We start from the raw sequence: 22,630 nt of genomic DNA on the forward strand, positions 1-22,630 counted from the left end.
TAGATTTGGAGCAACATCAAATAAGCACAGAGCTCACCACAGCAGAGAACACTTCCATCAAAACCTGTTCTTATACATGTCAGAGAGAGATACTTGAAGGTAGTATTTATTTTTTCAGTTTACAGGTGATATGTCATTTACAAAAAAATTACAGACAATGCATCCTTTCAGTGCAGTTTCAAACTAGTTCAAGAACAGGCAAAAGTCTGTGATGATTTGGAATGCTAGTAATTGACAGCACATGCTTTTTTCCCTTAATTGATTGGGTGGGGTAAGGAATGGGGTACAGGTGGGGTGATGAGGAGAAAATGCCAATGTAAATAAGGCCATGCGAATAAAAACTCCTCAGGAGAACAGGACTCCTCAGTCTGGCATATTTTTGTTCTCAGGTAATTGATGCAGAGATTGGAAGTTCGAGAAGACATTTGACACTTGTTACGTGCAGTGCCCTTAGAAGCTGCCAGTACCTTCCCATACCTTCAATTCTACACCAGTGCTATGATTTCAGATCACCTACTGAGCTAGCTAAAATAGAATGATTAAATCTTTTTGTCTACTCTCCACCATTTGAATTCTCAACTGTAGTTGCTGGGAGAAAGGAAGGTCAAGTTGAAAATGCAAGCTGCTGCTGTATGGTGGCACAACTACAGAACAAGACAGTTTGACTACAGCATCATTAATTTCTTTAAAAGATTAAATACATTAGACAATTCACCACAAACAAATCTATGATTTCAGGATGGAAAGAAGCCCAAACTAGCGTGTCATAAGTTAAGCTACATCATTTGCATGAGGTTTATCCAGCCACATCAACCCAGGGAGAGGCAAGATGGACTGACTGACTTCCACACCCAGAGCAAGGGTGAAGTTCCTAACTAAAGGAAGACTATTCCACAATTTGCCCCTCTCCTGTTTGCAGCACAGTTGCTTCCTTTCTACAGTATTTGTAATCTCGGATAAGACAAAGTCTATGGAACAAGGAAAGCAGTGCAGACTCCAAATCCATTATTTGAAGTTTTAGCCTATGCTTTGTTCCTTATCTCACTTAATTCTGCAAATGGGCTCTTAAAAGGAGCAGTAACACAGCAGGCTCTAGAGACTGAAGAGAATTTAGATGGTCTGTTACATTTATGCAAAAGCATCAGAGATTACAAAGATTATATGCAAGCATGACCTTACCTTTGGGAGCTTGACTCCCAGCAGTACTTTCTGTTCTTGGAAGTCCCTCTGAACCCTCCAGAACAACTTCCCCTGACATTCAAGTAAGGACTGCTGCACAGGAACACAGCCTTTCTTCCTGTGAAGTCTATGCTGAAGCAGTGTTACCTGACCTCCTTCCCCAGCCAACCTTTTTTACTTGCTCTCCTAATCAGTTCTCTAGGGCTTTCTGAGGTGAAGATAAGGACTATCAAATTAATTCCCTAATAGCTGCCACAGGACTATTTCTAAGTTATGCAGAAGGTGGAAGGGAATTTAAGGGAAGATTGTGCATGCTTGCATATATTTACAGGGATTCTCTCCACATCTACTGACTTAAAAAAACCCTCTATTATTAAAGTTTGAAAATTAATTTTTGCCTTTTTGTAAAATTAAAATCAACCCTCAAGGATTAATAGGATATAAAAAAGAAATCTATTTTACAGCACTGACTAGTATTACCTTTAAAATCAACAGGAAAAAACCCCACATGCTGTATTATTATTTGAAAAAGCAAAAATCGCCCACAACATAATCACCCAAAATGAACCAGTGTGAAGTTTTTATTTGCATGGCCAAAATATCTTCCTTTTGTTCCCCTGCAACTTTATTTCCCTTAACACACCTTAAGGGTTTTGCTGCAGAAGGAACAAGATGCAGCACTGCATACTTCCTTGAACAACCACTCCCACAACACCTAAACATTTAACAGATGTAGCAAATGACAACACCACGAACGGGAAAAAACTAAGTTCCACCATTCAGCATGGTCTGCAACAGCGTCTCTAGGGCTGGCTGAAGTGGGCAACTTCACTTTAGAACGCCATTTCCTCCTTGTTCCTTTACAGTGTTGGTGGTTTCAATCCATACTTCTTTGCAACTTCTGTCTGGGCATAGGCAGCATCACAGAGGGAGTAGAGGTGGGCCATCTCCATTTCGGATTTGGCCAGGTTGATAGCTTTGTTGAACATTTCAATGGCTTTATCCAGATTACCTCTGAAATAAATGAAAATTTAGTCCAATTAAGACGGCCAAAGCAATTTTTTAACCTCTGCAACATCTTTTTGCCTTCAGGACTTGCACTCTCCCCTGCTAGCAACTTAAGAGGACTTCGGGAGGAACCACCGTAAGAACTGAGAGAAGCTGTTACCAAGGCTAAGCAACTAGGACAGCTGTTGAACAGCCCTCCTCTTGAGAGCCCCCACGGGTGGCAGTGCAGGATAAAATGTTCTCACCAGGACACCAAGTTTATTTACTGCAAAGATAATGCTGGGACAACTGAATGAACTCTTGTCTCCCTTCAAAAGTCTTTGCAGACATAAGAGGAAAACTTGCACAGACAGAAGCATGTTATTTAAATAGGAAAAGCTTGCAAAATTTCTCAAGGCAATAGTTTAATTGTCTATCCTTTTGATGACTGGGCATATTAAAAAAAGACTCCACTATACTCTCAGCTACACCCCAAACTTTTGTCCAGTTGCAATACAGTGTTACAGAACAGTGCATTAGTGTTTCCTTGGTACCCTGAGAACTTGCAATCTGCAGTCCTGTTGGTTACAGGAGAGAACAGCACAGGACCTTCAGTACAAATGGCCCATTATGTTTAAGGACATTAGATACAAGTGAAGCCTAGTGATGATTAAGGAAGTCACTTTAAATGCACAAGGGACGTATTTAAACATACACAGACTCATCTGCATGTTGTCCAGTAAGTATGAAAGTCATGAACATGTGAAATTGTCAGATCATAAATCAGAATTATGCTACAGAGAATGGAAGGCTTTACCTAAGAGTAACAGAACAGAAATCAGGACTTTGGGTGAGAGCTAGCCTTGCACAGCACCAGGGAGAAGACCTTAACACTTATGATCCATAAGGAAATTTAAAGAACTGCTGTAATTTCAAAAGTAACTAAGAACTCTTAACACTGCAATTCAGCATTACCTTTGCACTTCAATCGTTCCCATGGTTTCATATGCAAAATCACATTTGTTATCAATCTCAATGGCCTTGCTTATGAGTTCTAACCCTTTGTCTAAGTCTTGCTTCCACTGGAGCTGAAGTAAACTAGAAGAGAAAGAAAATTTCAAACAGACTTCACATACTCCTCTGAAAACCCTGATCATGGTAAGCAAAACCATCCCAAATGTATAGTGTATTTCATTTCTAATGTGGGGTAGGCAGTAACTTAGTAACTTCATGACTTTTAAAAACACCTATATGAAAGTCACCTTCAATGAGCCATGCTACCACTTTAACAACACTAAAGAAAGGCAATTTTTTTCCCAAGAAGACCTGTTGTTTTATGAAAGAAAAAACTTCAACACGAAGCTGAAACATTCAGTTCAGGTTGAATCATCTGAATATGCCAACTGCCCTCAGCCCAAAGGATTGCAAACTCAATACATACCCTTTATGAACATATGTAGTAGCATTGTCTGGCTCAAGGTCAATGCATTTATCATACATTTCATCAGCCTTGCCAAACTGCTGTTGATCAGTTAGTGCCTGCATCAAAAGAGAAACTACATGTCAATAAGCAACCAAAGCATGCACTCTGCACTGTGCTAATTCTAATTAAAACCATATTGACAATGTGTAATTGGATATAGTTCTTTTATTGTAGAGCAGGTCAGGCACATCAGTTAAGGTTCAAAATTGAGGCTCCTTTGTAAGAAAATTGCTGGGCTTGAAGTGCAAGAATTACTGACCCCAGTACTACCTGTAATGGGAGGTTCAGAAACAACACACTATGTTCTGCAACTAAAAACCATTCTAACAGACTGGAAGCCTCAGTTCTTCCTTTCCAAATATACTTCTTTCAAAACGAAAGGCATCTGTATTACCTACCTACCTACCTAAAATCAGAACATCTCATATGTCCTACTAAAACCAGCAGTGTGTTTTCTTAGAAAAATTACAGTCTCCATTACAAGTGCACTCCAAACAGCTTTCTAAACCAGTACATGCCATTTGTAGCAAAACAGAACTTTTATCCCAGTTCCACACATTTAACTCCCAAATTACCTAGAGAAACCCTGACATTCATCACGTGAGATGCCACACACATGCAGGAAGGGGGGAATCACACAGGAATGACCTCTGTCTCCTAATAACCACCCTCACTCTCATTATTCTGCTCTATATTCTGCTCCACTAATTCCCCCTCTACTTCCTCTACCCCAGAACACCTATAAACATAAATGGAGGCAGCTTATTCAAGACAGCATGTGTTATCTCAGAACTCAGTATCAAAAATCTGCATTTATTATTTGAAGAAATGTATGTTATCCAAGAAAAAAAGTGCAAAAGAATGCAGCATTTTCTTCAAGAGTGAGAAAAACATACCTGAGCATAGAGTGCATAGCCTTCAGCACACTTTGGAAATTTTTTAATGACATCTTCAAAGCCTTTCATGGCTGCTTGCACAGTCAAAGCATTACTTCCTGTATAAGCCTGGCGATACTAATCACGAAAAAAAAAAGAAAAATATTACATATTATCATACTACAAAAAGGGTGATCAGACCTGCATCATAATAATTCAAAGTTTACATACATATACACACACATACACACAAACACACACACACACACATATATATATATAAAGAAGAGAATTGGGATTGTTCAGCCTGGAAAGAGAAGGCTTCGGGGTGACCTAATTGTGGCTTTCCAGTACCTGAAGGGAGCCTACAAGAAATGTGGAGAGGGACTTTTTACAAGGGCACGTAATGACAGGACAAGGGGGAATGGCTTCAAACTGAAAGAGGGCAGGTTTAGACTAGATATTAAAAAAAAAATTCTTTGCTGTGAGGGTGGTGAGGCACTGGAACAGGTTGCCCAGAGAAGCTGTGGATACCCCATCCGTGGCAGTGTTCAAGGTCAGGCTGGATGGGGCTTTGAGCAACCTGGTCTAGTGAAAGGTATCCCTGCCCTTGGCAGGGGGGTTGGAACTGGATGATCTTTAAGGTCCCTTCCAATCCAGGCCATTCTGATTCTGTGATAAATTCCAGACAGTGACATGGCTGTACACTGATTTTGGGAACCTACCACATGTCCAAGCCTCTGGATTTGGAGAGGAAAACGGGTGAAAGCAGGAAGTCATAAGGTCAGATAGTTGTGATAGCCTCTCTCTGTTTCAAATGCCTAGAAATTCCAAACCTAGCATTCCTCCTTGTTCACACCATGCAAAGCTGTCCTGAGAAGATTCTTGCAGACTGAGTCATTGCACTAACTTGAGATAGTCTGTTTCCAGTTTCTTGAAGATGAGAGTCTTTCACGACAGTAAAACTTTATAAATATCAATTTTATGTGATCCAATTGGAATGAAGATTTTTTTGTTCCTCTCCCACAAAACAGAAAATTTTATTTTGGAATAAATTTTATTCCAATTATATTAAATTGGAATAAGCCAGAGAAACACAGTATATTTTCCAGAACTCTTTACAGAAAAAACACCCAGATAAAGACCAGCAAGTTACCTACCAGAGCAAAACATTTCTGTGCTTGAGCCAAGGCAGAATTGGGTCGCAACCGGATACATTCATCAAAGTCTTCCACAGCCTCCTCAATTTGGTCAAGCAGGATTTTCAGCTAGTCAGAATGAAAGAAAATCCTATTTCTGTATTTCACCTGTGCTTCAGACACTTAGGTGATAATTCAATTAGTGTCAGTTACTCATATCATCTCCAGCACAGTTTCAGAACTGTCTAGAAACCTACAGAACCTGTAACTAAAATCACTGCTATGAAATATGAAAGCTGCCAGTGAAACTCTGGCTACATGCAGAAGAAGGCAATGTCTGTGTGTAGGGATTGGGAATGCTTGCATTTTAGACTGTTGCCATTACTGCTTTAGCATCATGTCCAGGCTCCAAAGCTATGCTGTATTTTCTCAAGTCATTTTGCTCTCTGTAGTCAATGTCTGTGGACTATTTCAATGCTGAAACATTTCAGCTGTTCCAGCTTGCATTTCAACTTTTTTTTGTTTGGTTGAGGGGTTTTTTTGTTTTGTTTTGCCACTCTCATTCCTCCACAAGAGTAGAGCTCACTTCATCGTTCTCTGACTTTACTGTGAAACTACAGTAAAACACTAATTTTCAACCTGCAGGAAACTTTTATTCCCTTCAATCAACACAAAGCACCACTTTTATTTCTGAGCACTAAGGAGATGCAATGAATTCATGGAGAAAGACACCTGATCCATGGAAGTCTTCCTTACAAATACGACTTAGCATATCTGCATATGACAATGTTCCTTTTTACTGCCAGCACTATTCATATTACAGGTCTGTGGAAGCAGGCCTTTCTAGGTCTAGAAATTAGTCAAGGACACAGCAGGGATGAGCTGAACAGATGCAAGTCTAGGCCACACTGCTGCAGGTGTTTTCAGGAACACGCTGTAATTTCCCCCTGTGCAGATGCTGCTTTGCCATTCAGGCCCCTCCACAGAACAGCTTATGTGCTTTTAAATCAGAGGTCATACTGATGGAGCATTGAACCTCTGTTCCTCTGCATTCTTTCCTACAGCTACAGACATAAACTTCTTCTGCCTGGCCTGAACCTGCAAATTAGACTGTGTGTTTATTCCCCAAAAGCTCCCACTTACAAATTCATGCTTTTCTGCCACAAACAGTATAAAGTGTCTTCAATGACATACTGACCACTTTTCCTTTTAGCATATATTGAAATATTTCTTACTTGTCCTCGATGGTGGTAAACATCTGCATTCTGAGGATCAATATCAGCAGCCATGTTAAAGTCTTGTGTGGACAGCACAGGCTGCTGCTGCTGCATATACATACTGCCTCGTTTGATCAGGGCATTAGCTCGGAGCTGTAAAACATGGTCAAAGAAACATCCAGTGTTCCTCCACATTTAAGGCTTCATTTCAATTACAGCAAATTTTTCATTTGACTAGTTTCTCCCACTGACAGATTTCAATTATTCTAAGCAGAAATAAGTTTCGTATTATTATTTACATTTATTTATTTCTAAATAAATCAACTCCCTTACTTAATTTCAAATATGTCAGCTTATGCTTCCATCTCAGTGGAGTTTCACACCCCCCCAAAATCCTTTTTAATTCCTACGCTTACAGATAGATCAATGTTTTTTGAAGTAGCTGAATATGCAAGTGCAAGTAATGTTTTTGACTTATCTATGAACTGATTTTTCAGAGTGGATATACCCTCCAATTCATAAAACTTCCCCTGTTCTTTAGTTTGTACTACTTGGCACCTCAAAAACCAACAAGCCCTCGAAAAAAACAATTTGTCAGGAATAAAAAGACAAAACAGTAAATAAACAAGAAGACTTCCATTAAAATATTTGAAAACTTGGAAAAACAACTTCTTGAACTATATTGCAGGTTTATCATCTAACTTCTCAGCCCCAAACTACCATCCAGCTGTGACAAATTCTTACCTTCACATTTGCATCTTCCATGCTGATGACCTGATCTAGGTCTGGTTTGGCAGCACTTGCATTGCCAATAAGTAAGTAGAAAGTAGCTCTCAGGAGCAAAGCTTCTGCCATGTATTTTCCCTTTGCTTCAATTTCTTTTGTGCTTTCACTGATGATTTTGTCATAGTTCTCTTCCTCCATATATTGTTTTGCTCTCAAATAGCCAGAGCTGTAAATGATGTAAGAACAGTCATATATCTACGTGCCTTCACTGGACACTACAATTTCAATTCAGATTTTTCATTAAATCATTACAAATACTAACTTTTGCTACACTGTTACAGCACCAGCATAGTTCCATTGAAACATCCATTCCTGGAGGCAACCATCATAGACAGGAAACAATTTAGCAAAGAATGGCCAAATTACATCAGAAATAAAGACGAAAAATGTTTTAAAGCTTTGGAACTTGAGCTTCATTTGTCCCTCGGTTTTCATTTTGTTGTTTTTGTTTTTCACATGAAGAACAGCAATAATCTCTGCCTTGAAACAAGAGGGTTGGGGTGGAATTCCAGGTCAGGATAAGTGAAATATTAAACCTAGCAATCTGCAGCTTATATGTGGAAGAATGGATTTAAGGGCAAATATTACGGTAAGCACAGTATTGTTTCCAGCTGTGTCCTGGATTCAGTGAATCTGCCTGCAGATCAGGACATTCTATCTTACTTTACAAGAAAATCATAATGCTGTTTGCAATGGTTTCCATTAGTAACATAGCAGTGCTATCTTCCAAAAATAAAGTTGAAAGCAGCATAGTAAGTTAAAGAACCATTTATGTGGTGCTCAAGCCCCACTAAAAAAACCCAAACAAAACAACCCTCAAGCTTTTCTGTGTCAGAACAAACTTCTCATTTATGGGCAATTTGATTCCAGGAAGATAAAATACCCTTTCAGGTTCAGTTGCTGTAAATTCATAGTTTTCATTTAAAAATATCCTTTTCCTAGCTTGTCTTCCCCCTTCCAATCCAAAGGCTAACTTGTTCTCCTCCTTGGAAACACTCCTTCAGGGTAAAATATTCCTCTCTCCAGAAGCATCATTTAGCACTCTCCAAGTCCTCCCATCTCCTAAGATTTACTATCATACTGTAGTAAATATTCAGCATAACTTCCCAATCTCATTGTCCTTCCTCTGTCTGGTGGAGGTTTAGAACCAGTCAGTCAGCTGTCACCCAGATTTCATTTTTAATACTGATATAATTTATCACAGGATTTCCCATGCCAAGTACTATAAAAACAGCACGTTACACTAAATAAAATGTCCAAATCACTGAAAACTTAATTCCAGTACCAAACAATTCCCAACTGTACTGTACACTCACTTCTCTTTTACTTCGGAAGCTTCTCCCTCCTTATCCTTATCTTCATCTGATTTCTCACCCTTAAGCAAAGGTTGGGAGATGATATCATCTGTGAAAGAACTGAAGTAGGATTTAATGAACTGTGGTGAGGGCATCAGAGGCTCACGATTCTGAAACAGAGAAATGTAATTTCAAGTAATTAGATGGTAAATTCAGATGGTATAGATGGAAATGGATAACAAATGTGATTACAAAAAGAAATTTATGCAAGAACCAATGTATGACTTTTCACTACCTCATTTGATAGTCTGATACTTTCAATTTGACAGTTTGACGTTTAGGGATTCTTTAAGCTTCAGATCCCAGTGCAATACCCATCACCAGTGGATATAAAGTGAAGATATTCCAGGGAGGATGGAGATAATATCTTTCTGCATATGTGGCTAGAAATGAGGACTCTTAGGATATCATAAGACATCGGGTAGATGTACTAAGGCAGTAAGTATGCACATAAATTGAGTGAAAAATCCAAGCTGGTGGTTGAAGCATGAGCCTAAATTCAAGTAGATTCTGAACAGCACTTTACTCTTTTCTCCAACTTGGCCAAGAGAAGCTGCTGTCTATCATTACAATGGAGACTAATAAGGCAATATCCTAGTTCTGTGTGGAACTTGGCCCAGATATCACACATTTTACCAAAAGTCCCAGAAGCAACACCTCTCAGCTGCAGAATCTTTTCTACAGCCAAAAAATACTTCTTGCTCAAAATAAACACTGCACACAAAAATGACAATTCAATCTGCCCTGCAAGAAAACACTGAATGCACTCTTCCAAAGCACATCTATTTTGTGATGCTGTCACCACCCTACTAATAGCATAATTCATTTTTGCTACCTCAACATCACACATGTATGTGAGTTTCTGTAGGAAAGAAATTCAGCATCTCAGAACCAACATGGATTTCAGTACTTCAACTACCATCAAAAACCAAGGAAGAATGTTTGAATAACAAGCAAGAAGGTGTTAATAGCTGCTGTAAACCTACAGCCACTTGAAATGACTACTCCTGGCTATCCCTATACTTCCATAGTTCTCTTTTCTGCAGTTTCCAAACGTTCATGCAAAGAAATCTGTTCCAACACACCCAGTTTCCATTTAGTTGCAAGCTCAGAAAAGCACCACATAGGGCAGCACACCATCTTAGGGTGTCTCCTGAATGTCAGAATAAATTTGATTACTAAATGGAAACAACTGTTAGAAGTCTCTTCCCTACCGAGGTTTCAAAAACTTTGGACAGGTCCCAAAGGAAAATAACATTGGTACAATAGCAGCTTTGTGCAACACGGTTCCTGTCACTTCTTACACTTCAGCAGATGAAGACAGTGACTTGTTCACAACTGCCAGAATGCCAACAACCAACATTTCAACAACTAGTCAGGTGAAATAACAATTTGTCAGCAATATCACAAGTCCTACCTTGTATTTCTCTTTGGCCTTTTCTTTTCCCAGGAGTTTAAGAACTTTATCAGCTAATAACATACTTTGCTGGTTTTGGAAGGCTTCTAAAATGCAGACTGCAGTGACATCTAGGAAACAACATACAAAAGTGAGATTAAAGAAATTCTGATAGTCACCGGAAAATGACAAAATGTGCCACTGTTGCAACTAATACACATCCTGTTCAAGGGCAATAGCCAGTGTTCAGTTTGCTGTATTTACCAAGACATCAATTTGTATTTAAAATTATCTTCCTGGGATAAAAGGACTTCATGATAGTGAGTGAAAGAAATTACACTTATTTTTCTCTTGCTGCTTTTATCTAGAGACAGACACACTTAGATGGACAGTGAAAATGTATCCCTCCATCAGGGGCTTCCCCCATTTTGAAACTTGGAGGGTAGTATTATGTTCATAATATGTTCACATTAAATAAAAATACAAACACAGCTTCTCTTCTGGGACTCGTGCTACTTTTCTACTTTTAAAATTCTCAATCAGTCTCATCACATCTTACTTCTTCCTCAGTTCAAGAAATCTTCCCATATTATATCTCAAATTTTTCTGCTCACCTCCGTGACTTTGGAATGGAGCAAGGAGAAATACCCTGCTGGCCTATTTAAAGTGCCAACCCATATCACATTGCTTTCATTCACACATAGAAACCTCTGCAAAAGTTAACCCACTGCTGCCTGAATCATGCTTTGCAGTGTGAAATGTGCTCCTAGGGTACACTCCTTCTCTGGATCCTCTAGTTAATGCAAAACTACCATGGATTTTTCCTGTTTAATTTTCATTTAAACACCAGTGAAGATGAACAGAGTTTGGCCTTGAAATTCAAGCAGCATATTGCTTGAATAAGCTTGAAAAGCAAACGTCTTACCCTGGAGTTTTAGTACAGTCTCTGTAATTCTACACTGCTACAGGGACTATAAAGCCATCATTTTTGCAGAAACTCCCTGCAATTCTGGCATGGTCAGGATGCACATGGGAGTCCCTGGGAATACACCCAGAAAGAGCAGCTGTACAACCTCAGTAGACATGCTTTGCCCAAAGCAAACTAGTGCCTGGGCTTGGGTGCAGCACCAACACCTTCCCAAATTATGCTGCCAGGAATCACTGGAGAGGTTTTTTTCTGGCAGTGGAAGAGTCTTCTGGGGTTTGTCTGGTTTTGCTTTCCTCCACTACATGGACATATCCTACTTCCTGGGATTTTACTGGCCAGAAGTGGTTGGTAGGTAAAAGCAGAATTACAGAAAAACTGTGTAGTTCATAAAAAGCAAGAAAATTTCAGGTCTGAAAAAACTGCAAGCTAAAAGTCAAACACAAACAAAGGCTGAAATAATTGTCACCAACATGCTATTGACATAAAACACAAGTTACATTTAAAAGCTGTTCTACTGTCACAGGGACACTTAATCTCTCTTGGGGTTTTTATCAGCTGGCAGTTCGTCACAACTCCATAAGGTTTTATATTTTGTGATAGCACTCTGGAAGTGCAGCTGATAGTGACTGCAAAGGAGTACCTAAATGAACTAAGTTGTCCTTTTCTATTTACTATGGTCTTAAAAGGCATAAAGGCATTCTGCCAGCAAGTAAACAGACAGGTGGATAAAATTTCCACATCTTATTTACCTTCTAATTTAGCAGACCTAATTCCTAGCTGTTACACATAATGAAACTAATTTAACAGTTAGATTTGCCAGTCAAAGCACTGCCTTATTTTCTGTCCTTCTTTGATAATGAGCACAGCTGAAAATTTCATTTGCCTTTTAACCAGGAACGATTTGTATTTGCAGTAGCTAAGAATGGTTTTAATAATTCTGTATTACTGTAGCCACAAAAGTAAACCCAAAACAATTCCAAAGCACCAGAGTTAATCCCACTTTTAAGTACGCACATCATGAGACACTCACCTTCTAAACATTCCTTCTTATTGTCTAGCTTCTCGTGAGCCTTTGCACGCCTGAAGAGAGCTTTTACATATTTAGGATTAAGCTCAACGGCCTTTGTGCAATCTTGTGCCACTTCTGTCCATTTTTGCTGCGGGTAGAAAAACACCACAGTGAGAGAGGCCCCACTCAGCTGCACTGTATTAGCTTTCCATAACCAGCTCTGGGTCATGTGCACCCGAGAGGAGCTGCAGCTCCCAGGGCTCTGGTTCGACCTGCTGGCTTCTATTTCTGCAAGTTTCTCAATAAGAAACTACCTGGGCACCACTGCAAGCCACCTGCACCAGAAGAGCGACAGAGCAGAAAAGGAATTCCTACAGGAAAATTAAACCAGACAGCTGGGTTCATGCAAAGATGCTTGCAGGAGGTAACACTGGGACTGAAAGAATGAAATATAATGAAAACAAGCAACTTTAACGAAGTGCTAAAGCACTTTTTAGACAAAAAAATTTATTTCAGAACAGGCTTTTCTAATAGAGGGACCACACGTATTTGAGACTCATTATGGCATGAATTTGTGTTAGACAAGAACTGTTTTATCTCTCCTCCAACACCAGATTTCTCTAATCAGTCTCTCACTTGATACTTCAGACTGCACAAAGCCATTTTTCCATTCCTTTATAAAGCTCACTAACTTGACCTCATAAGCAAATCTATGATACTGTAATAAGCAACACTGATTGACTTCTAAAACTAATACCAAGTACACTCAGCTATCAAGTAAATGTCACTTTCCCATGTGTGAAATTTAGGTCTTGGCCTTTAGTAGGATTTCCATGATTTCTTTGTTTAAATTTTGAAGTAGCATCCTTCCAAAATATTTGGCCTTTCACCCAACAGTTAAAGAAACTAGTAGAGAGAAGCAAAATCAACTTATATAAAAGAAAATTGTTCCAAAGGATAAGAAATTAAAACCTTGTCTTAGAAGAACAGGATGCATAAGAATTATGTAAGATAGCCTGAGAGTAGTAAACAGAAAATAATTTTATTTATATGTAGAAAAGTATGATGAGCTAGTGAGAAACAGCGGCAAGCAACAGCATCTTGTTGTGCAGGCAGCAGATATCATCAGCTGGGATCTTTCAGTGTACAGAAGTGACAAAATACAAAACTGATAATGCTACATATTTGAATAAACACATGATTATCTTGAATTTCTTACCAGTTGTTCATAGGCAGCAGCTCTATTTTGATAGAAGGTAGAAAGATCGAGGTTTTTCTCAGGAGGGCACAGGCTGATAGCCTCAGTATAACACTGAATAGCTGACTCATATTTTCCTGCTTTAAAGTACTTGTTTCCTTTGTTCTTGGCTGCTTGGGCTCTACCAAGAGGGCTCTGAAAAAGAAAGTGATAGGTCAGTTCAAATAAGAAAAGCACCACAGCACATAAACTATGCACTTAAGGGCTGATCTTCAAAGGTATAAAAATTAATCTAAACTCTAGCCTAAACTTTTGAAAAATATCACTGATTTCATTTCCTGGAAACAAACAACAGACTTTCTTTTGCAAGTGTATCAGATAGGAGACAACCGTTTCAAAAGATTCACTACAGTGGTATAAAACAATGCAGTGATTTCTGTTTGGAAAGCTAAACAGATTGTAATCTTACACAGCTGGTGATCAGAAGAACCAATGAGGTAAGTTATTTCTCTAAAGACTAAATGTGCAAAGACAACAAAGCTCTCAAAGCAATTGAAATAGAAGAGTTTTCTACTGAAGTAAATATAGCCTATAAGCCCAGAGGTGGCTCATCAGACTATGAATTAAATATGGAAAACACTTTGTGGAAAGACCTACTGAGCAAAACAAATAAAACCTATAAGGAAAATAAAGCTCTTTTGCCTTTCATACACTAGACAAAATTAACTATATCTATAGCTGACTCCTTTGGAGCTTTACACTCTCTGCTTCATCCAAGGAGAAGTGCTGGACCATCACTGTCTTAGCAGAGGATGGAAAACTTTGCTAACTGTCCTGAGACCCTGCTAAGGGCATTTTTGTGTTCTGTACCACATGTTAATCCTCTATTTCTGCAGAAACTAACACTGCCACCTGTAACCCCTAGATTTACACCAGTCATCAAACACTGTGGTTTATAAGGAATCAGATGTAAAAATGCTCTCTTTATCAAAGGGGTATGACCCACATTCAAGAAATACAGAGCTGCAAAAGATCCTAACCTTGACCTTCTGGATTTCTGCTCCTCTTTCACAGCCTAGCTTCAAGGATCAACCTTTTGGGGCAGTTCTGGCTAAGATGCCTGACCAAAATGAACAGATGTACGAGCACACATGCCATTCTACTGGCCTCTCTGATAAGGGAAAGGGTACAGACTGGGGGCCTTAAACAATAGCTGCAGGATTCACTACATCTCACCTGCATGGAAAAGATCATCTAGGATTTGCTGGAAATTGTAAATGCAGCTCTTTGACCATACTTCTGCCTTCTCTCCCCTCTCATCCACCACCAGCACCAAACTACACCCAGGTGACTGTAACACAAATTTGAAAGCATCTTTGCATTTCATCTGCCTGTTCCCCTTCATGTCTGCTCACTTCATGCCAATCCGACCATTTTTAGCATTTAGGTGATTTTTAAAACTGGAAACCTGAAGAGAAGCCAGATGTTGCTGTACAGCCTGTCTTTTAAGGCCTGAATCCCAATTCTGGCATGAGAGAATAAGATAATTATTCTTATGGGTAGTAGTCTTAGTTCCTACATAAAAACAGGCATACAAATAGAACAAAAGTATCTTACAGGCACTTGCCTGAGGGGAGACTTACAAGTGAAACCATATAAGGTAGAATTTCTTAAATATCCCTACTGCCAGAAAAGCTCTTCTCTCACAAGTCACTAATCACTGGGCTTACAGGAAATCAATCTACACCATCTTTATTGTTAACAGAACAAGACAATCTGCATGGCTTTCAGATTTTTCTACTGCAAGACTTTAAATTTAAATTGATAAATTTAAGTTACACTGTGTGTAACTTCATGGATACATAAGCCAGAATCAGAGTGCAAATATTTTTACTGAGGGCCAAGTAACTGTGTATCTGATAAGCTGTTTCTTTAGAACTGAAACTAAAGTCGGAAAACGTTAAATTTATTTCAAGTACGTCTTAAATTTAGCTCAAAATACAACAATGCTTCTCTTTTAACTAAGGGAAGGGCTACACATATGTAGCAAACCTAAATGCATGAAAGTCAACTTGAATTTTTCCTTCTGCATTTCTACAGCAAACCCTTTGTGATACGACCTACAAAATTCAACGCTCTTCCTAATAACTCGAATCAAAAAAGAAAAACACGCAACACAGGCTGCATTCATACATGTGTTCCCAGAACACAAATTAAGACTGCAGAGATTAAGCTTATACTGCAATTAGATGACTACTTTGTGAACACTGACAATTCCTTCAGCCCAGGGATCTCCCACCCCAATACGTGCCCCAGGCTGAGCGGTGCATGTGCTCCATCCCATGCACTCTGATCGCCCTGCACAACAGTCCTTGCACAAAGACACGAGTTACAGATGAAAGCTATTGGATAATAGGCAAGTGCAATGGCTGCTCCAGTGCCAGGTGTGGGATAGGAATTTTAACTGGAAGCAAGACATCTGTAGGTCTGGGGCTGTCACTGCTGGTTCTTGGGAAGCATCAAGTCTTCAGACAAGCCTAAGTGTGCTCAACAGGGACCAAGAACTTTAGAGGCTATGAACACGACATCAAAGTTATTACACTTAGTAACTATGTTATCAGGGTAAGCCTTCAGTAACAGTTGCAGGACTGCAGACCACACAACCAGCTACACAGAAGTGAATCACGGAATATGTGCTGACTCCACAGTTGCTCTTTGATGCACTCATTCCATGATTAAAGAAATTTGGGGGTAAGGAGTCAGGACTTAGAGCGCAACACGCTATTACATAATAAAGTCATCGGTAATGCCCATGGCAAGGAAGAAACCAATTTGTTTGTTTGCTTATGCTGCCTTAAGCTTGACTCCTAGCTCTCAGAAGTTTTATGTCTGCAACCTTAGTCAAACTACTCTGCTGCAGCCCTTGGTATGCACGTCACCGAATCTAATGTGTGTTTTTGTTGGGTTTGGGGTTTGGTTTTGTTTGGTTGTTTTTTTTTTTTTTCTGTTTAGAGGTTTTTTGGTGGCTGTTTATTTTAAAAGATATAACACTCACATCTCATTAAATGCTGCAAAACCTTTTTGTGACAGCACAAATAAGAACATGGAAATTAATTCTTAACATAAGACTGGTTTCTGAAAGTTTGTGAAGTCTTAAATTTAACCCTGACAAGACTTGTAAGCAAATTTTTTAATATTTTTCTTATCCCTCCAGTCCTTCTCAATTACTACCAGGATGTACACAAGATATGTACATAAGAAACTGATTATACATGCAAACCTCACGTATCTCATGCACAAAAACCTCACTTCTTCCACTTCCTTGCCAAAGTACTGATTCTAGACATTATTTTCCAATTTCACTGCTTCTCCTTACCTGACCCATTGCCATCCTATGTGGTGCACTGGACATTTTTTATCCCCAAGGTGAAGGTCTATATAGAGCAAGAAAAACTCTCCCGGTTGTCATCTTCTGGTCTAAGAATCTGTGCAACTACCAAACCAGCTCAGTAAAATGAATGTAAGTTCACAGTAAGTTAAAAACAAGTAACTCAAAAGTTATTTGCAGTTACCCAAAAAATAACATCTCAGTACTTCGAACTGCTTTCAGCAACTGTTCATTAACAAGCCTTAACAGAGTTTAAGCCAAAGGACACTTGTGTGACTGAGTTGTCAGTTATCCAGGTAACTAAACAAGCAGATTGCTACCTGTCTAAAGACTAGACAGCACTGACAAAAATTTCTTAGTAGCTACTTTAACCTCAGCAAACATGCTTTCCTCACAAAATGTCCAGAAACTCCATGCAAATAGCAACTTTACAGCAACAGTCTGCCAGCAGCAAGAATAACAATGCTTAGTAACCCCCAGCAATGGCAATATTGCTAAACTAGCAGTTCAGAACTTTATATATTTGAGGGAGACTGTTATTCAAAGCAGAACAAGAAATTTCCTGCCAGCCAACCATGACAGTGATTCACAACAGAAGCACGAGCAGAGAGTTTCAGCATTTTCTTTTGGCTGAAAAGGATTTGCACGAGCCCTTGTCTGACAGATGACATGGAGGGGTACTACTGTTTCAGCCATCTTAATTCAACTCACAAAAAAATAAAGCCCTGGTCTAGATCTCTTTTTTTCTCTCCAAGTGAGAGGACCCTCTTGATGACGTACCAAAAAAAAAAAAAAAGTGTTCTTTTCTGAAAAGCTATTTTTCCCCGTATTTTTTTTCTGGACTAAGGTTCATTTCAAGTCTTATTTCAAACCTATACTGAAAGGCATTAACCGAGTATAAATTGCTTTAAGAGTCTCCTTAGCACTAAAACCACTATGAGGAAAAGTATGTTTATATGAGCCCAAGATGTGAATTCAGAGTGCAAGCAAGGATGTATTTATTATAATTAGAAATAACAAAGCTGAAGTTTACAGTACAATTTGACAATGTTCTCAGTCACCATCCTGTTACATGAATTTGCCATTCACGCCTACCACGAATAAGCAAACTGCACAGATGACAAGAGTCTAACAATTGTTCTTCTGCTATTATACACACATGTAAGGGTTTTCTACACCTGTCCACTACAGCTGGCATGAAACAGAAGATTTAGAGTAGGTCGACAGAGATATTTATTAGGCAACAGGTGCAGAGTACAATAGAAATTACTTTTTACATACTTTGCTTAGATCAATTCAGAGTAAGTACCAAGATGAATATATCTAGACAAAGGGACTTCATTTGATCATACCCTGATCGAATCACACAGCAGTGAGAGAGGCAACACTCAGCAGTTGCCATTAAAACAGACACTGGAAAGAAGCCACACGAGTTGGCTGCTGATCCCAATATGTGGCACCACAAAAGACAAGGAGTTTGGTCACATTCACTCACTAGGGCACTCAAGGACTGTATCCAGCTCACAGGAAAACGTGCAGACAGTGAACTGCTGTGGACCCAAACGGCTTTCTTTGCAGTACACAAAGCCACTGGCTGACCTCCTCACACACCAAAACCACAGGGTTACCCCATGAACTTGCTGAAAGAGTTAAGGGGTGAGATTTGGACTACCACAGAGTTGCAAAATGAAGTGATTTCAACTTAAAGAGAAAAAAAATACTGAAGCAACCAACACGTTACCTCACTGACTAACCAGTGCTCACTCCTGTCAGACAAGGATAGTATAAAACTTGCTAAGAAGGTATCATGGAATAAGTAGAAAAACATGAATCAACTGGGTATCAACAAAAGCAATAAATGTGATGGGCTCCACCATGTTTAAGTTACACAATATTCACTACAAACTAGGAGAGCACATAAAAAGCAACTGCTGTTACTGAGTAACTATAACACATTCCATCGAAACAACAAGAAACAACAAAAACTTCTGTAATTAACAGATGCAATTTGACTTCACAACCTTTGAGTCATCCACAGATGCTGTTTTATCATCCTCACTTAACTGGTCCAATAATACCAGTTTACTGTGCTGTTGAGGAGCTGTGCTTACAGGAGAAGGAATCTCAAAAGTAGTTCAGCTTTTCCCAATATAGCACCTATGCTAAGGGCTCCTGCCAACACGATGTCAGTCACAGATCACACACTCGACCAGTGCATCAATGCCAGGGAGAAGCCTCCAGTGCAGACACAGCCTGGGAAAAAAATGTGAGGCCTGTGCAGCAGGTAAAAGGAAAGCTTGAACTGCATGCAAAATAGTAACAAGTCTGAATAAAGAACAAGGAAGATCTTAGAGCCTGCGTACTTTCAAAGAAAAAAATCCAAGGTCGTGTCTTCAGAAACAGTGAACAAAGCACCACATGGATAAAAGAGTTGATTTAATGAAATGCACAAAAAAATATGAGCCCTTAGTTACATTTATGAGTAAAAGAATAATTAGTTGACACAGCTGTTGGTAGTGAATTCATTACTGACCTTTCTGAAAGACTCCCCTCTTGTGTTTCAACTGAATGAAGTACTGGCTCTTATTCACTGTGCAGATTTGTATGTGAAATCAGACTGAGCTTAAAAAAATACCCTACCACATTAGAAAGGCAGACTAATACAATGCAGGTAGTTTTACAACTAAAGCATCTGCATCGTTATATTTCCAATCAGGGGTCTTATCAATAATATCCATAACTAATAAAATACGAGGGGAAACATGAAATCTAGGTGGCATCATCACTTTGGATATGAACAACAGGAAGAGAATCCTCCACACACAAAGCAGTCAAGAAAACTTGCAGTCACATTCATTTTCCTGCTGTGGCCATACTTTGATCAGCTAGAGAATTATCTCATGTCATCAGTCAAATCTGGTAACTTCTTCTACAGTTTTTCTAAGTAGTATCACTCATTTTTTTACAGTGTAATTACACTCTTCAGGGAACTCTGGGTCATACCACTCAACTTAGATGCATAGTCTTCCAGTATTTTAATTTGTGGAGCAATCTGATATACCTAGACAAACAATATTTTAAATCAAACGCTATAAAAGTGTTTTAAATGTTTTAAGAGATTGCTTCAAGTACAACTGCAGAATGACTACAAACCACTGGACTTTATATTCTGGAATTTAGAAACACAGTCAAGAAACCCAGAGCGAACATACTAACTGGGAAGTCACTGCAGCTATACAAAGATCACAGGCAGGCTGCAAACCAGAGCTCACACCCAGCAACCACACTTCCACAAATGTGCCAGATGCTGCTTGCAGCCACAAGCCAAAATTACCATGGTAAACAAAGTCTGAATTTGTCCTCTGTACACAGCTTGCTCAGTACTGTGTGGTGCCCGTGAAGGAACAAATCACTGCATTCAAGAAACTGCCTCAAGGTCCAGCATAGGTTTTATAGCTCACTATGCTTCCAGGAATGCCCTAGGGTAGCCGTGATTCACCAGTTAGGGAAGTTACCACCTTCCTCACCACTCCCATGTGTTCCTGCCACTGCCTGCCCACACACTGATCTTCATCACTAAAGGATCAAAGCCAAAACCAACTTTTTCCAGTCTTGGAAGCTGATTTTTTTCCCTCCTGATCATTTCAGATGGGAAATTTAAACTGTTGTCTGACAATTCAAAGCGTTTTGAGTGGTGCACAAGAATGGGAAAAGAAAATGCCAGACAGGATTTTCTTATCAAAGCTAATCCATTTGTCAAATCCATCATTTTAAACATGTTTGTAAACTGCACCTCACCTCAGTAATGCAGCATGACTGGTAATGTACTTCTGTGACAGCAGATGTGCAAAAAGTGCACCTTAGAGGCATTTTTCTACATACAGATATGCAAGAGAATTTGAATTTGATGTGGATTCCAATATTGCCTCTTGTCCTTCAGTTTTTGTATAGACCAATATATCTGAAAATTCTCAGAATGGTAAATTACAACAGGGTAAATGTATGTTTTGAGAGCATGTCTACTTAGGCAAACTCTTCCTAAAGTCTGTTACTTAAACTGTAGGGCTTTTGTATCTTTGTGGAACACGTTTCGTTTCAAAATGATCTTGATTCTGTTTTCTTTCCCTCCTGCTGTATCCAGCATCTAACAGGCAACAGATCACAGATTTCCTTTCCAAAACACTATTCCCAGACACAACTTACTGACAGCTATTCTACACCTCAGAAGAAGAGGTACATTTCCCCCTCGGCAGCACACTGTCAGATCCACGTTCAGCAATGCACCTTCCCGTGCACCAGTCCCAGCACGACTGGAACAAACACACAGGAAACAAGCTAATCTCGACTGCTGCGAGGTGAGGGCAGAACTGTGACCTGGAACTACGGGTCACACCGGGCGACCATAGAGAGACACGGAGCCCCTGGAGGGGTCCAGTGGGTGAGGGAACTGGAACATCTCTCTTACAAGGAAAGGCTGAAGGAGCTGAGTCTGTTCAGCCTCGAGACAGCTGAGAGGGGACCTCATTAATGTGCATAAATATCTGAAAGGAGGGTGTAAAGAGGACAGAGCCAGGCTCTGCTCGGTGGTGCAGAGCAGTAAGACAAGAGGCAACCGGCAGTAACTGATGCACAGGAAGTTCCTCCTGAACACGAGGAAGAACTTCTTTACTGTGCGGGTGACCGTGGTGCTGGAACAGGTTGCCCAGAGAGGGCGTGGAGTCTCCTTCCGTGGAGAACAACCGTCCGGACACAATCCCGTGCCATGTGCTCTAGCACGACCCTGCTTGAGCAGGGAATTTGGACCAGACGACTCACTGCGGTCCTTTCCAACCCGATCCATTCTGTGATTCTGTGACCTGCCGGGCGTGTCACGCAGAGCACGACCAGGATGCCACCCGAGATTCATCCCCTCACACGCCTCCCTCCGGGACCGGCACTCCGAGAGCCGCTTCCCGGACCATTCCAGCGGCCCGCCCGGCCCACCCTCCCGCAGATCGCAGCCGGGCACCCCTTCGTTGCCCCGCGCGGGACCTCGGCCCCAGCCCCGGCCCCGGTCCCGGCCCCCCGCGCCCGGCCGGGCGAGCCCGGTCCCTGCCGCCCCCCCGGTGGTGCCGCCCCCCGCTCACCATCTCCTCGTGCCCGGGCCCGTCGGGCTGCCCGGAGCCCGCATCGCCGCCGGGCCCGGGGCTCGCCCGCCCCTCGGGGGTCTTCCTCTCGCTGGCGCCCTTCGCGCGCCGCGCCGCCCGCCGCCCCCACAGGTAGATGGCTCCGGCGCCCAGCAGGATGGGCGCGCCCAGCACCAGCGCCAGCTGCCAGCGGGACAGCCCCGCGGGGCCGCCGCCGCCCGCCGGCTCCACGGGCTTCGAGGCGGCCATGACGCCCGGGCGGAGCAGCGGGAGGAGGGTCAGCGGACACGCGGGGCGCGCCGGGAGCGCGGGGCTGAGCCGCGCCCGCCGCCCGCCCGCACCGCCCCTGCCGGCCCGGCGGGGCAGCGCAGCCACGGAGGGGGAACACGGGGAGGCCGCGGGGCTCAGGGACGCGGCGGGAGCGGCGGGAGTGTCAGCCCAAAAAACGCTGCAGGGGCCTCGGGTCCGGACTGATGTTGTGCGGAAGGAGTTCTGGGCCGCCCACATGCGGAGTGCGCTCCACATCTGCACTGCTCTGTCCGGCTCTGGGCTCCTCAGGGCAAG

The 22,630-nt window shown here is 41.1% G+C and overlaps 1 protein-coding gene across 3 annotated transcripts in view; it reads right to left on the reverse strand.

Moving 5' to 3' along the window:
• Positions 1–22,336, reverse strand: part of TOMM70 (translocase of outer mitochondrial membrane 70) — a 24,767-nt gene extending 2,431 nt beyond the window's left edge. For 2 of the 3 annotated variants that reach the window (XR_007903406.1, XR_007903405.1), the window contains exons 1-12: positions 22,067–22,336; positions 13,574–13,747; positions 12,376–12,502; positions 10,439–10,548; positions 8,983–9,131; positions 7,625–7,832; positions 6,899–7,033; positions 5,685–5,792; positions 4,546–4,662; positions 3,608–3,705; positions 3,142–3,264; positions 1,823–2,193 (exon numbers count right to left, since the gene is read on the reverse strand). Coding sequence is in view for 1 of the 3 variants with exons in the window: in XM_051780995.1 (XP_051636955.1) it covers positions 2,040–2,193; positions 3,142–3,264; positions 3,608–3,705; positions 4,546–4,662; positions 5,685–5,792; positions 6,899–7,033; positions 7,625–7,832; positions 8,983–9,131; positions 10,439–10,548; positions 12,376–12,502; positions 13,574–13,747; positions 22,067–22,315 (1,752 nt within the window). In the remaining 2 variants the exon portion in view is untranslated. Of the gene's footprint in view, positions 1–90; positions 2,194–3,141; positions 3,265–3,607; positions 3,706–4,545; positions 4,663–5,684; positions 5,793–6,898; positions 7,034–7,624; positions 7,833–8,982; positions 9,132–10,438; positions 10,549–12,375; positions 12,503–13,573; positions 13,748–22,066 lie in introns of those variants that run through there. The other variant, XM_051780995.1, reaches the window with a different exon arrangement.
• Positions 22,337–22,630: the final 294 nt, after the last annotated feature.

Source organism: Manacus candei, unplaced genomic scaffold (assembly GCF_025592945.1).
Source record: "Manacus candei isolate 608988 ecotype Guabito, Panama unplaced genomic scaffold, ASM2559294v1 h1tg000014l, whole genome shotgun sequence".
Taxonomy (NCBI): domain Eukaryota; kingdom Metazoa; phylum Chordata; class Aves; order Passeriformes; family Pipridae; genus Manacus; species Manacus candei.